The sequence below is a fragment of the Anas platyrhynchos genome, chromosome 1, assembly GCF_047663525.1.
Source record: "Anas platyrhynchos isolate ZD024472 breed Pekin duck chromosome 1, IASCAAS_PekinDuck_T2T, whole genome shotgun sequence".
Classification (NCBI taxonomy): Eukaryota; Metazoa; Chordata; class Aves; order Anseriformes; family Anatidae; genus Anas; species Anas platyrhynchos.
This window is the reverse complement of record NC_092587.1, coordinates 108,143,197-108,156,661: the sequence shown is the minus strand read 5'-3', so window position 1 is coordinate 108,156,661 and position 13,465 is coordinate 108,143,197. Positions and strand designations below refer to the sequence as shown.

At 47.6% G+C, this 13,465-nt stretch overlaps 1 protein-coding gene across 4 annotated transcripts in view; it reads left to right on the top strand.

Annotated features, from left to right (window-relative positions):
- The window catches only part of CYYR1 (cysteine and tyrosine rich 1), a 58,081-nt gene that overhangs the window by 41,472 nt on the left and 3,144 nt on the right, over window positions 1-13,465 (top strand). For all 4 annotated transcript variants that reach the window (XM_072026171.1, XM_072026166.1, XM_027449258.3 and 1 more), the window contains exon 3: window positions 8,883-9,040. In XM_072026171.1, the coding sequence (XP_071882272.1) occupies window positions 8,883-9,040 (158 nt within the window). The remainder of the gene's footprint in view (window positions 1-8,882; window positions 9,041-13,465) is intronic.

The window sequence follows — 13,465 nt, the reverse complement described above, 5'->3', positions numbered from 1 at the left end:
CATTTGAGTTCCTTGTCTTTTAAAATTCATGAATTTGTGGGTCACCTCCATCCTGCCTTGGTGGTCCTCTTCCTCATGGAGCAAGAGTTTAGAGCCCTGCCTTTTGGCCCATTCCTGTAGTGCCTGCTCACTTCTTTCACCAGCCAAGTAACAGCTCCATGCGGGATGTTCCTTGGCAGATTGAAATCCCATCAGAGGCTGGCTTTGGGGTTTGTTACAGCCTCAAAGCAGGGAGTAAGCATGCTAAGAAGTGCCGAGCTCTCAACCCTTCTGGCAACTGGGTAAAAACAATCTGTAAAACCAGGCAGGTCTGACTTCAATCACTCTGAGATTTCAGGATCCCACAGGCAAGAGGTCCAGAAGTCAGCACAGTAAGTTGGGCTCTTAGAGCAAGAGCTTCCCAGGAGGGGAGCTGCAGGATTCTCCTGCGCTGAGCTCACGGAGTGTGCAAAGTCATTGTTTGCAGAAGCTGGTATAAATAAAATTGGTGTCAGAAAGAGTATGTTAAGAATTACCAGTAAGATAATATTCCTGGGATTCTCTGAAGTGTTTACACCCAGTAAACAGGTTGGTGCCAAAAGTGAGTTATTACTGGGGCTACTAGCCTTGTGATCTTCGTGGAAACCCACCACGTCATCTCAACAGCATGCACTTTGTCTCTCAGAGGGCTGCGAGCTGGGCAGCAATTTCAGCCTCTCCTGTTGTTGTTGATTCAGAAAGTGTTTTAAATGGCAGGCTCTGCCAGCAATGCAAGCTGCAGGCATAAAGAGAATAAAAAAATGCCTAAAATAAGGAAAGTCTACATTAGGTGCAGTTGTGCCACAATTTTCTATTTCAGACAACACCGGCTTGGGCCTTGGATTCATAAACACAATGAGGAGCCTTTTGAAAAGTGGAAATTGCATTATGGCTTCTGTTTCCTTTCCAGAGAAGCATGTGAAGCACATTACAGAGCAAGGGAAGGTCACAACTTCAGGGAACAGGACAGGATGTCTGAGCAGGGAAAGGTGGAGCAAGAGGAGCTGCTGGAAAGCGAGGGCAGAGAAGCAGCAAGAGAGCATGAGGGTGGAAAATGGTAACTGGAAACTTTGGCAGCATCTTAATCAGAATTTGTTTGGATATAACGTCGAAAAGAAAAGCATTTTCTCCCCACCCCCAGTTACTTCTGTATTTCTGATTATTATTTTTTTTTAAGTCTCTTGTTTTAATTTAAACACACGTTGATTTTTATTATTTTCACATTCTGGCAATGTTCTGAAATTTTTGAACTGCCAGACAGGCTCAGAGTTTCAAAACCAGCCTTTGCATATGTGCACAAATCAGTCTGATGAACATGCTGGGCAGGCCGAGACTGAGCAAAATGTATTTGCTTAACCATGATCAGTTAATAACACCACTGTGTCTTAAGTGTTGTGCTTGTTAAATTGCGGCGTGCACTTCCCAGCTCCATTTCATGCATCATTCCCTCTGTCCATAAAATTGTTTCTGAGACAGCCTTGCTCCTGGCACTGACTCTTTAAGCAGGGTGCAAGCGATTTGATCCCTGCCTTCGCCTGCTTTGTACAGGGCAGCAGGAGGATGTCAGGCCCGTGGTACGCAGGCAGAGGAGTCTATGGTTTAGCATAAAGGAAAGAAGCATAAGACATCTACATATTTCTCAAAGGGCAAATTGTCCAAAGAGCCTCTCCAAGGCTAGCCCAAAACAGAACAATCTGTAATTACTTGTCCTTTTGTTTTGCACTTTGTATGATTTTCTCTCTGGTTTTGCAAGCATGCCGCAGTTACACTTCAGTGGCGCAGCAGCTTTTTAACAAGCTGTAGTAGGTACCCTATTGCTCATGCACTGGTAGTACTAAAAGACAGAAAGTACCAGCCTTTAACCCTTTGCAAGGTTATGCAGCTTAACAGTACGGAGTAGTCTTAGATGGTGACCTGCCACAGGTAGGTGGGAGGAGGGAGGTCAGGAACTGGGATGATTACTCACTCTCTACCTCTCCATTGTACACCGGGATTACTCAGAATATTTTGCTGCTTGAGTTAATAATGTCGTGAATATAGCAAGGCAGAGAGAGAAGGGCACAGAGGAAACAATTTGAAGGAATTAAATATTAACAGCACACCTTAGATCCAACTGAACGGGAACAAAAGAAGGGAATAGCGTCCAAGTACAGTTTGTACTTAGTTGTAATAGGCAGACAGGTTTTGTTTACGGAAGCAGACAATCATTGCCTTCCTCTGTGCTATAAAACATGCCTTAAAATGAAGTACTAGTAGGAATTTTGTCTAAGTAGTGCCTGCAAAGTACAGCCTCAAAGGCAAACCTGGTCCATTTGAGTTGCTACTCCATAAACTAATTATTTAATTTAAAACAGGAGGCAGCAGACAGCAGACTATTGCACTGATTCCTGAGTTAGATGATTTTGCAGTCCACCTTACACTGTTTTCTTCATTTCACGGCTGTAAAAATGTGGCTGCAGGCTCAGCCATGGGGTACCTGGGCTGCAGATATAATCAACCATTGCTCCATCAGTTTTAGCAGTGGCGCTTTCAAGGTGCCCCAGCCATAAAGCCAAACTGCCCCGAACAGCACAGCCTCTGGGACAGGCGCTCACTACGTGGTTTTGCCCTTATTAGAACAGAGGGGCAGCTGCAAAGAGGGGGAAAGCCTCCAGAGCAGGTCTGCATGCTCAGTGCGCTCAGGAGAAGTGCATTTCTGCTGCCAGTCTGACTAAACCAAGGTTTGCTAACCAAATTAAATAAACAGCCCAACACCCCCTGCCTGCAAGGAACATCGGGTCTGATTAAGAGTCCAAAGAGTACATTTTTCAAAACGTCCATGGTTGGGTCAGAAGATCAAAGATTATTGATTTCTTCTTATTTTATTTTATCTCAAAGAATGATTTTTAAAAAATCCTTTATCAGCCTCTTTTTGAATGCCCAAAAGATGGAAGAAATTAAAGGGTATTTATTAGTATTAGCAGTAGTATTCCAAAATGTATTACATGCATTATTATTCATATTATTCTGGAGATGCAGTGCCAGCAAATCACAGATACAGAGAATTGGCAAGAAATTAATTGGAGGACTAAAAAAGTACTGGAAATTAGGAGAGATGATGAGATAGAAGAGATCAGCTGACCAAAGTGAAGACTGAAAATGGCACGTCATTCTTGCAGTAAAAGGGTAATGAAATACAGCGAAGGCAGAGTGAGAATACTGATCTTCACATGCTTCTAACCAACTTCTTGCCATACTCGGTCACATTTCTGTAAGATTGCTGACATAAGCTATTACAGAATGAAAGGACCTTTATGACAGTGTAAATGAATCTCTGGTGTAGAGCGCTACTACTTCTGCAATGATGGCTTCTAAATTGATAGGATATTACAGAGAGAGCTGGGCTTTTGAAAATCTGGTGGCTTAAGTTCTCCTGTGCTCGCTTTAGTCTCTGTCATCCAGTAGAGGACACATGTCCAGGCACCATGGCAGGAAACCCAGGGCCTGTAAGCATTATCTAATACATATTGGGAAAAACAGTCCCAAGTCCCACATGAAATGATGGGCTCTGAGCTGATGTTGCCTCTCAGAAATGAGACTGGGAATTATGATGAATAATTCCACAAAATCTCAGCTCCCAACTGTTTAACAGCCAAAAAAAAAAAAAAAAAGATCGAATACCATGGATTATTTTAGGAAAAAAAAAATAGAGAAGAGACAGCAAACATTATTATGCTTCTGTGTAGCACCAGCATCAGCTGCATCCTGAATGCTGTATGCAGCACTCAAAAACCAACAAAGTAGGATGAGAATAAGTACAAGGACAGGTGACCAGAGCGATTAAAGGTATAAAGCAGTTCCTGTACACAAATCAACCAAGTAGGACAAGGATCCTGTAGGATGGGAGGGAGCAGACTGCCAGGCGTGATGCTAAAAAGGTCTGTAAAATCATGGGCAGTGCAGACAGGGAAGCTGGTGACAGAAGAGCTGAGAGCTAGGAGGCTTGGGGAAACTGCCTGTTCGGTGCAGAATAGAGCAGAGGAGGTGGTTCTTCAGGTGTGTAATTAAGCTGGGGAGCTCCTTGCCACATGAGGCTATGGATGCTAAAATTTGCATGAGGGCAGAGAGAGGCTGGGCAGGTTTGCAGAGAAGTGCACTGAGTGATACAGTTAAAAAACAAACAGACCTGCCTGGGTCAGAGTTGCTGCGCTGCAAAGCATTGGAGGGAGCAAGGAGAGAAATGCACATTTTCTTCCGTGACTTGCCACGCAGCATCCGTTGGGCATGGTGACACGGGGAGTTTGGGGATGTGCACCTTCCTGGGCATCCCCAGGTGGGAGCAAGAGGTATAGGGGGGAGTCAAGGGAGGGGCTGTTTTGGTGCTGGTGGGATTAAGGCATGTTGTATTATGGTCTGTGGGCTTTCTGGAAAAGCTGATTGAAAGTTTTTTCTTCTTTTTGTACTAATAAACGAGGCTTCCAGGCAAAGTTTTGTGCTCTGGGCAATGCTACTCGTAAAGTTAGAGTAGAACCAAAGAAGGAGAAACTGCAGCAGTAGAAGGATGCCAGTGGACGAGGAAGTCTCTGCCATATCACACTGCAGGCTGTGGAGACTTGGCTCCCAAACTTTGGCAATACATTTAAAAATCAATGCCTATTCAGTAATCATTCTTCCTTTTGGAAACAATAACCTAGTGAGTTGTAAAGTTTTTAGGCCTCCAAGATCCACTGGCCCCAAAGCGGAGATGACCACAGAGACAGTATTAACCTATCTCTGCAAGTTTGGCATTCACTTTGCCTGCCTAAATCCCAACCTTCTGGCTTTCTAAAGGGGAAAATGGTGCTAAATGAACTTGACTCCCACTCGTTAAGACCTGAAGGAACAGGGCTGCTTTTCAGTCCCCCTCCTGTTCTCTGGTCACCTCAGCCCTAGCACTGGCAGGTTGGAGCAGCAGCTGCTGATCACCAAATCACAGTACAGCTGAGGTTGGAAGGGACCTCTGGAGGTCAGCTGGTCCAACCCCCTGCTCCAGCAGGGTAAATGATGCCTCTGACACCTGAGTGAAACACCCAGCTGGCCGGTTCCACCAAGCTACAGAGTGCCTGACGCCGAGCACCTCGTCCATGCCAACTGCTCAGGCAGTGAGAGCCCTGCCCAGCTGACCCCTGCACGAGGCACTGCCTGGCCGGCAGTGTAAATCAGATTTATATTCTTTCCAGTGGGATATTGCTGAAGACACCTCCAAAGCTGCTTCTCTATCTGATTTTTACCCTGGCAATTCCTCGTGACATTACCACCAATTTAAAATTATTTTTCCCCTCTCTCTTTACTTTCCTGTGCATTGTTTTTCTCTGGTGCTTGTTCTCATATGTCTGTTGCTCCTGTAAATGACTTTGCATAATGTTTCGCTTTAAATTGTTCCGTTTCAGAGTTTTCCCTCTGTTTCAAACTTCCCAGTTGCTATGTGACTCTGCTGTGTGGTTTGTAGGTCTCCTTTTGCGCTACAGTGTCCTTTATCTCTTAGGCAGCTTCCCTTGAAAAGCTCTGCGGTGGAGATAGAATGAAAAATATCATCTGTATCCCCCTGTGTCACTACATAGAAGTCTAAAATATCTGTGAGACAAAGAGACACAAAGCAAGCATTTTTAAATATAAAATAAGGGATATGTATTTGTAGGACATTTATTTTCAAAAATTCCCTAATAGCATGAAGAGAAACCCAGACACTCCATTAAAAAATGCATACTTTATTTTTTTCTTCACACAGTCTAGTCATGCCATGGGCTTTCCACAAAAAGCACAAGTCTTTGTTTTTGTGTTATATCCTCAAGACCGCTACTACATGCCTGTGATGGTGCCGGGACACTCAGACTGATGCAGGACAGCAGAGTGCCCGTAGCTTTACGGGAGCCACTGCGGGTGCAGCAGGTTCCTGCATCAGGACGTGTGCCAGGGAGTGTCCCCATAAGCATCACCCCACATCCTCCCAGCCAGCTCCTTTTGAAGTGAAATACTCTGTCCCTAGTAGCAGCTCCACGTGTGTGACTCTGGCTCTGATCTGAAGCCCACAAAGGCCAGTGAATGCCTCTCTGCTGATGCTCAGGCAGGCTGCAGCCGGATTTAAAAAGTGACCTACATCTTCTGCTCCACACCTCAGGCTCTCTTTGCGTAACTACCCATAGGTGGTCTAAATTTACCAATGCAGTCTGGAAAGAAGGATCCATGAGCAGCAGTAGGTCTAGCTATTTAAACCACTTTCTGTCCTGATTTCTGAACCAAGGCAGGACTTGCACTTAGCCACGACAGAGCTGAGCTGGTGGATATTTTCTTTGGTGACTGTTTTTGTTCCTAGTTCATGGCTATGCCAGCAGGAGCTATGGTGGATACAAGCAAAAGAATGTGCTATCTGATGGGGGCTAAAACACAACTAAAGCTAAAACACAACTGTAAGCTAAAACACAACTCCTCATTTTGCTTACTGAACCTGGCAGAAGGTGTGTTTAGACAGAGAGGCCTTTTCAAACTTGGAAGTTTTGCCAGTGGATTTCAGGCACATGTAAATACTAGACAAATCTAGCTCTTTATGAATTTCAGATGCGGCAGATGCCGATGGGCTTTCCGCAGCTGTCTTGCCCTGCCAGTGTTTCCCTGCAGAGGCAGGATGGTGCCCGTCAGCCAGCACCATCCAAAGGTCACTAGGAGAAACTGCAGGACTGCAAGTAAGGCCTCAGATCTCACTTCTGTCACCCAAAGCAAGCTGACAAGTGTACAAGCATCTGCATAGTATCTCAGGAACGGTGGAAACTCCTCTTGAAGACAACATCAGACATTTTGTCATTTTTTTTCCTTTCTTTATGAACACTCTTCCTATGAAGAGTATCATTGAATCTGCATCTGAGCAGAGAGACACTGCTTTGGATCAATAGCTGTTCATGCAGGAGGGGAAAGTGGGCTTTGGATGCAAGCTGTCTGGTGGGCACTGGTGCATGAAGAATGCTTTCCATGTTGCTAGTTCAACCCATCGCTTGGGGCAGATAACCAAATGGCACCCAGCTGAACGCCTGCGGAACAAACAGGGCACCTTTGCCTTTGGAGACAGCTGAGTCAAACTCTATTTAAAATGGGCTTCATCAATATTGAAGTTTTAATTTAGGTCTTGGAAAGTAATTATACTATGTATTAGCTATATGTGTGTGCAATATTGGGCATTACCCACGTCTGTCAGCCTTTAGGATGGAAGTCACATTTCCTCAGCTTGCTGCCGATTATGAGCAAGGGAAATTATTGTAGTTTCTGGGATTTAAGGAGATTTGCCTGGCAGATCCTACCTGGGTTGCAAGCGCTGTGCAGCAGTGAACCATGCACAAAGAAGAAATGCAGCCCAGGTCCTGAGGCCAGCCGTGGCTGCTTCTGTTTCTTCCACCTGGGAGTGGGTGGAAGAAATGTGGGTGTAAGAGCATTCTCTGTGACCATAGCACAGCACTCTCAGGGAAGGTCATGTTGAAGCAGAGGCAGGGGAGGTGTTTTTTAAGTCATTCATACAGGCTAATACCAAAGCACTTGATCACAGCAGTGCTCCAAAATGACTTCTGAGCTACTGGTTTTGTGGCCAAGTGCTTGCTGCCATGAGTTAGCATTTCATAAATTCAACCTTCATGTATTCTGCAAAATATTAGCAGGTTTACTCTCCCTGCACACCCTTCATTCATTGCTACACAGCAGCAGAGAGCAATTTAGCTCCCTGGCAGTGTATTTTACTAAGACAGCAAATTGTCTGTGTTTACTTATGCTATACAATTCAGTATTACTGCAAATGTTGGCCAGATTCCTGCAAAGTTAGTACCTACAAACAAACTCTTAAATTCATATTTAGGTCCCTAAATAAAAGGTCTGTTTTTTCAAATACTGAGTCTGCTCTGACTCCTGTTGACTTTTTGGAAGCCAGTAAATGGCTTCCAAAGAGGAAGAAGAGGTGCATGAAGTAAGAATATTTCTGGCAAGTCACTGGGTTTGTTATATAAAAGGGCAGGCTATAAATACTGTCGTTCATATAACCTTTCATTCCCATGCCTGCCAACAATCCCAAGTGAACTGCAGGGTCCATCAGAAAGGCCAATTTTGCCCTTGGTATTATTGGGAGTTTTTAGTGAGGTTTTTCTCCTGTGTGCCAGCACAACGAGGCTTCCTGTCCTTTCTCTGTATGATTTCAAGGAAAGACTGATTCATTACTTCAGGGGCTGAGCTGAATTCCAGCCCCTGGACCATTTTAAAAGAAATCATTTAAGCCTCAAATCCTTGCACTGGTTGCAGCAGCAGATGTGTGAAAGGATAGTCATTGCTTTGCCTCTTGCTGCTCATCCTCAAGAAGAGCAGGCTCTCCTTAATCTGTGGGCCGAGAAGCAGAGCAGGAGGACTTTTTGACCCAAGATAAAACAATGACACAAACATTCCTGTGGAAGCAGGCTGCACTTCTGGACGCTTCTGGAATATATTAATGGGGATAGCTTACACTGCCTTTAAAAAGAAAATCATGCCAATGCCTTCAGGAGAAAAAAAGGTCTTGTGTGATGAGGAGAAAGGGAGGAAGTTATTCTGGCAATATTTAGAAGTGTTTAAATGCAGAAGGACCTGGAATGGGAGGATTTCACATACAGTAAATCAGGAGAGTGATCTGGCATAATTGCAAAGGTGACTTTGAAACAGTTTGTGTTTCAGTCTCTGAGATCTTTCATTTCTTTTATTCTAATGGGTCAAAATTTGCAGCATTTTCAATAGCCAATATGCACTTTTTCTGCTCAAATGAGGCCACTCCTGAGGAAAGAATTTATTATTTTTGTAAACATTATTCAGCTACGACTGACTGCATATTTCCATTCCCCTTGCAGAGGCACAGCAATAGCTGGGATCGTTTTTGGCATCGTCTTTATAATGGGAGTGATCGCCGGGATTGCCATCTGCATCTGCATGTGCATGAAGAACAACCGTGGGACTCGAGTCGGGGTCATCCGCACAACGCACATCAACGCCATCAGCACCTACCCAGGTGAGGGGGCAGAGCAGGGCCGGCAGGAGCGCTGGCAGTCTGGGTGGAGCCATGGCTCTGGACAGCCCCAGCCCCACAGCAAGTGTGGGTGCGAGCACAGGAGGCTCTCCTGGGCCTGCAGGGGAGAGGCAGGACCACGACTCCCTGCTGACAATCGCAAGACAGCCTGGCCTGCACAGGGCTCATTAGTGCAGCTCTCCACCCAGGCTCATTTATTCCGCTCCTCCGTGGGCTAATGAGGCCTGGCCGGGTGCCAGATCCTCAGCACAGCTGCACGGCGGGCAGTGCCTGCAGCAGCACGTCCAGGCCTCGCTGCGCTGTGCCGAACTGGCTCTCTCCACGTGCCAGAGGCTCTCCGGTGACAGATCGGTTGGTTTTCCTTTGTGCTCTGGTTCTTGTAGTTGCACTGGGTCACGTACACTCAGCTCCCTTTCATCACCCAGCACCATGGGGGCCCGGCATGCCATATGCCAAGATGGCCATATGCCATTTTGCCATAATGGTTTATCAGGTACAGGGCAGCACCAGGGGAGGCACCGAGCCAGGGCCCTGGGGCACCCCAAAAAGCAGTAGGGACCCCTTACAGTTCTGCTGTAGTGTAGCTGTGCCCATGGTGACCGGGAGCTGATACGTCTGGTGGTACCCAGACAATCCAGCTGAGGCGATCGGCTCCGGGTCAGACGCGTTCTGCAGCGGAGCAGGGGATCAGACAGGCAGGGATGATTTTTCTTGCATCGAGGCCACTCGAGGGAGCCGCCAGGACCTGGCAGCCCTCACGAGGGAGGCGAACAAGGCGGGAACGAGCCGTAGCGGAGCCAGCAGTGCCCCCTCCCCGGCCGTTCATAAACTGCTCCTAGGGAGCGAGGTGACCCAGACCGACTGCCCGCTCAACACTGCAGCAGTTCAAGTTCAGGTCTCCGGGTGCAGGGAGTGCCTGAGCCTGCTGCTACCACCTGTGGGGGGCAGAGAGACTGCGTGCGTGAGGTGCGAGCGGGTGGATGACCTGGTCCACCTGGTGGCAGGACTCAAGTAGGAGGTGGAGAGGTTGAGGGATATCAGGGAGTGTGAGCGAAAGATAGACTGGTGGAGCGACTCCCTGCGTGGCCTGAAGGACAGGCACTGGGATGAGACACCCCAAATGGGGGTGGACCCCCTGCCCTGTTGCTCTCGGGCAGAAGGAAGGGACCTAGGAGTTGAGGAGGAATGGAGACTGGTCCCTGCTCAACATCGCAGGCGATGCCCTCCCCACTGGCCCCACCTTCCCAGGTGCCCTTACGCAACAGGTTTGAGGCCCTGGAGATTGAGAGACCGGTAGCTGAGGACGAGGTAGAAAGTCTGCCCAGGAGAATGCCTGGGGCGAGGAAGTCAACTCCACACCTCAGGACTGCCTCCACCAGGACAGAAAGAAGGGTGATGGTTGTGGCCGACTCCCTTGTCAGGGGAACAGAGGGCCCTATTTGTCGGCCTGACCCTACCCGTAGGGAAGTCTGCTGCCTCCCTGGGGCCAGGGTCAGGGACATTGCCAGAGAGCTTCCCAACCTGGTTCGCCCCTCTGACTCTTTTAATAGTCCAGGCTGGCAGTGATGACATTGATGAGAGAAGCCTGAAGACCATCAAACGGGCCTTTAGGGGACTGGGACGGTTAGTGGATGGAGCGGGAGTACAGGTGGTGTTTTCATCCATCCCTACGGTGGCAGGGAGGGGTACAGAGAGGACACGGAAAGCCTACCTGATAAACACGTGGCTCAGAGGCTGGTGCCAACACAGAAAATTTGTTTTTTTGACCATGGGGCGCTTTACTCGGCACCCGGCCAGATGGCTGCGGACGGGTCCCTATCTCTAAGGGGAAAACGGATCCTGGGCCAGGAGCTGGCGGGGCTCATTGAGAGGGCTTTCAACTAGGTGAGAAGGGGGGATAGGGCTGAAACAAGGCTTGTTAGAGCTGTGCCAGGGAGAACAATGGCAAGGCTGGGAGAGAAGGCAATGGCCCGGCTGAAGTGCATCTACACTAATGCACGCAGCATGGGCAACAAACAGGAGGAGCTGGAAGCCATTGTGTGGCAGGCAGGGTACGGCTTGGTTGCCATCATGGAGATGTGGTGGGACCACTCTCATGACTGGAGTGCTGCAATAACTGGCTATAGGCTCTTCAGAAGGGACAGGCAGCACAGAAGGGGTGGTGGTGTGGCTCTCTGTATGAGAGAGAGTTTTGATGTCGTGGAACTTGAGGCTGGGAATGATAAGGTTGAGTCCCTGTGGGTTAGGGTCAGCGGGAAGGCCAACAAGGGAAGCATCCTGGTGGGGGATGCTATAGACCGCTGAACCAGGATGAGGAGGCTGATGAGGAGTTCTACAGGCAGCTGACAAAAATTGCGAAATCGTCAGGAACAAGTCCTATGAGGAGCAGCTGAGGGAGCTGGGCTTGTTCAGCCTGGAGAAAAGGAGGCTCAGGGGCAACCTTATTGCTCTTTATGAGTACATTAAAGGAGGCTGTAGTGAGGTGGGGGTTGGTCTGTTCTCCCACATGCCTGGTGACAGGATGAGGGGGAATGGGCTAAAGTTGCGCCGGGGAGGTTTAGGTTGGATATTAGGAAGAACTTCTTTACCAAAAGTGTTGTTAGGCACTGGAATGGGCTGCCCAGGGAGGTGGTGGAGTCACCATCCCTGGAGGTCTTTAAAAGACATTTAGGTGTAGAGCTTAGGGATATGGTTTAGTGGAGGACTTGTTAGTGTTAGGTCAGAGGTTGGACTCAATGATCTTGAGGTCTCTTCCAACTGCGAAATTCTGTGATTCTGTGTGCTTCTGTGATACCTGAGCTAACTCCATGCAGGTCTGTCAGCTTGCTACGCACTAGGAGTGGGGTACAGGAACACCAAAGGTGAGTCTGCACCAAGCTGCAGGGGTTGTTTTTCTGGGGTCCCCACCTTATCAAAATGGCCACATTGTTGAAGAACAAAGCTGGCCCCTGGAAGTAGCATTAACAGTGTTTATGCATTTCAGCTGTGTCTCTGCTTTGGTGATGTGATTAATTACACATCCAGGAGCAACTGCCTAGGGATAACTGCGAGTTCAGTGTCATAAAGGGCAATGGCGTTTCACAGAACATGTCCCCCCATCCCACTCATGGAGATCTCCTGCCTTTATATTCCCTCCTATTTTTAAAAGGTTGCCACAAACCCCAGGTGCATTAAGTATACTCACAGGCAAGCCATGCAGTATTTGTCTCCCTTCATCACATTCACTGCTCTTAGTGTCTGTTCTCTCCCTCATCCTCTGACTTTCCAGTTAAACTAAACCCAGCTATAATCATCCTTATCATGGCGACATTGTTTTGCATAGAGAGATGAGTAATGAAAGAAAACTGCAGTACTCTCAGCCATGAATTGCTGAAGAGCTACTTCGGAATCTAACAGTGACTGCAAGCTGTAAAAACAACAGCAAAATGAAGTCCCTGGGGCTGTAGCTTCCCCAAGTTTGCTCCTGCTATGACTCACCCCCTCTCTCTCCACCTCCAGGCAGTTTGACTGCACGCTCCCTGTTCCTGGTCCAAATATTTGTTCGTGCAGTTCTTTCTCTTAGCAGCAGCACCTTTTGGAGGACGGGACAAGCCCTGAAATGGCCTCTGTGTTCCCCATTGTCATGAACACTTCTGGAGTGATGACTGACCTGGCCTTGGCTCTAAGATTTGTCTCCCTTGCCACTGCCAGTTTTGGAGAGGAACAGCAAGTGAGGAGGTGCCTTTCCTTTGGCCTCAGCCACCGTGGCAGCCAGGTTTTCAGAGAGCAGGGAGTGCTTTTCCTTCCACACTGGGACTTGAGTCTCTTCCCTCCATCACAAACATCCCAGGTTTCTGTTTCCTCTCTGTTAAAGTGCTGTTTTGATGCCAGTCTGCTTGAGATACCTAGGCAAGGAATAGAAAGGCCTCCACGGTGACATGAATTGAGAAGGGGCAGACTCAAGCTTAAAATTTGTGGACTACTGTAATGGGGTTTTGATATGGGGTCTTCTGTTCCTACCATACATACAATTCTGCAACATTTACTGTCTTTATGATCACTGAATTAGTCTTTCTCTAAGGTTAGCAGAAGTAATTGAAGAAAAGCTTTTCAGCTGCCTCTTAATATATTTATTTATTTATTTTTCCTAAATGCCTGACTTTGTTTACAGACACAGGGCTCTACTCAAGTGTCTCCTTTGGGGAGAACAAGATGAAAGCTCTGTTACTCCTCAGCCTGAGAACTGGGAATATCCTGGAAAAATGTCCAGCATTTGCCCTAGCAGGTGTGACACTGCTGTGCTGCAAGGAGCTTTCCACTGTGTTTGGCATAGTGTGGCATGGCATGGCACACACCTCCTGGGGACCCAGAGAGTATTCCAATTGTCTGTAGGGATCAGCGAAGGCTACACCGTCATTTTGAGACAGC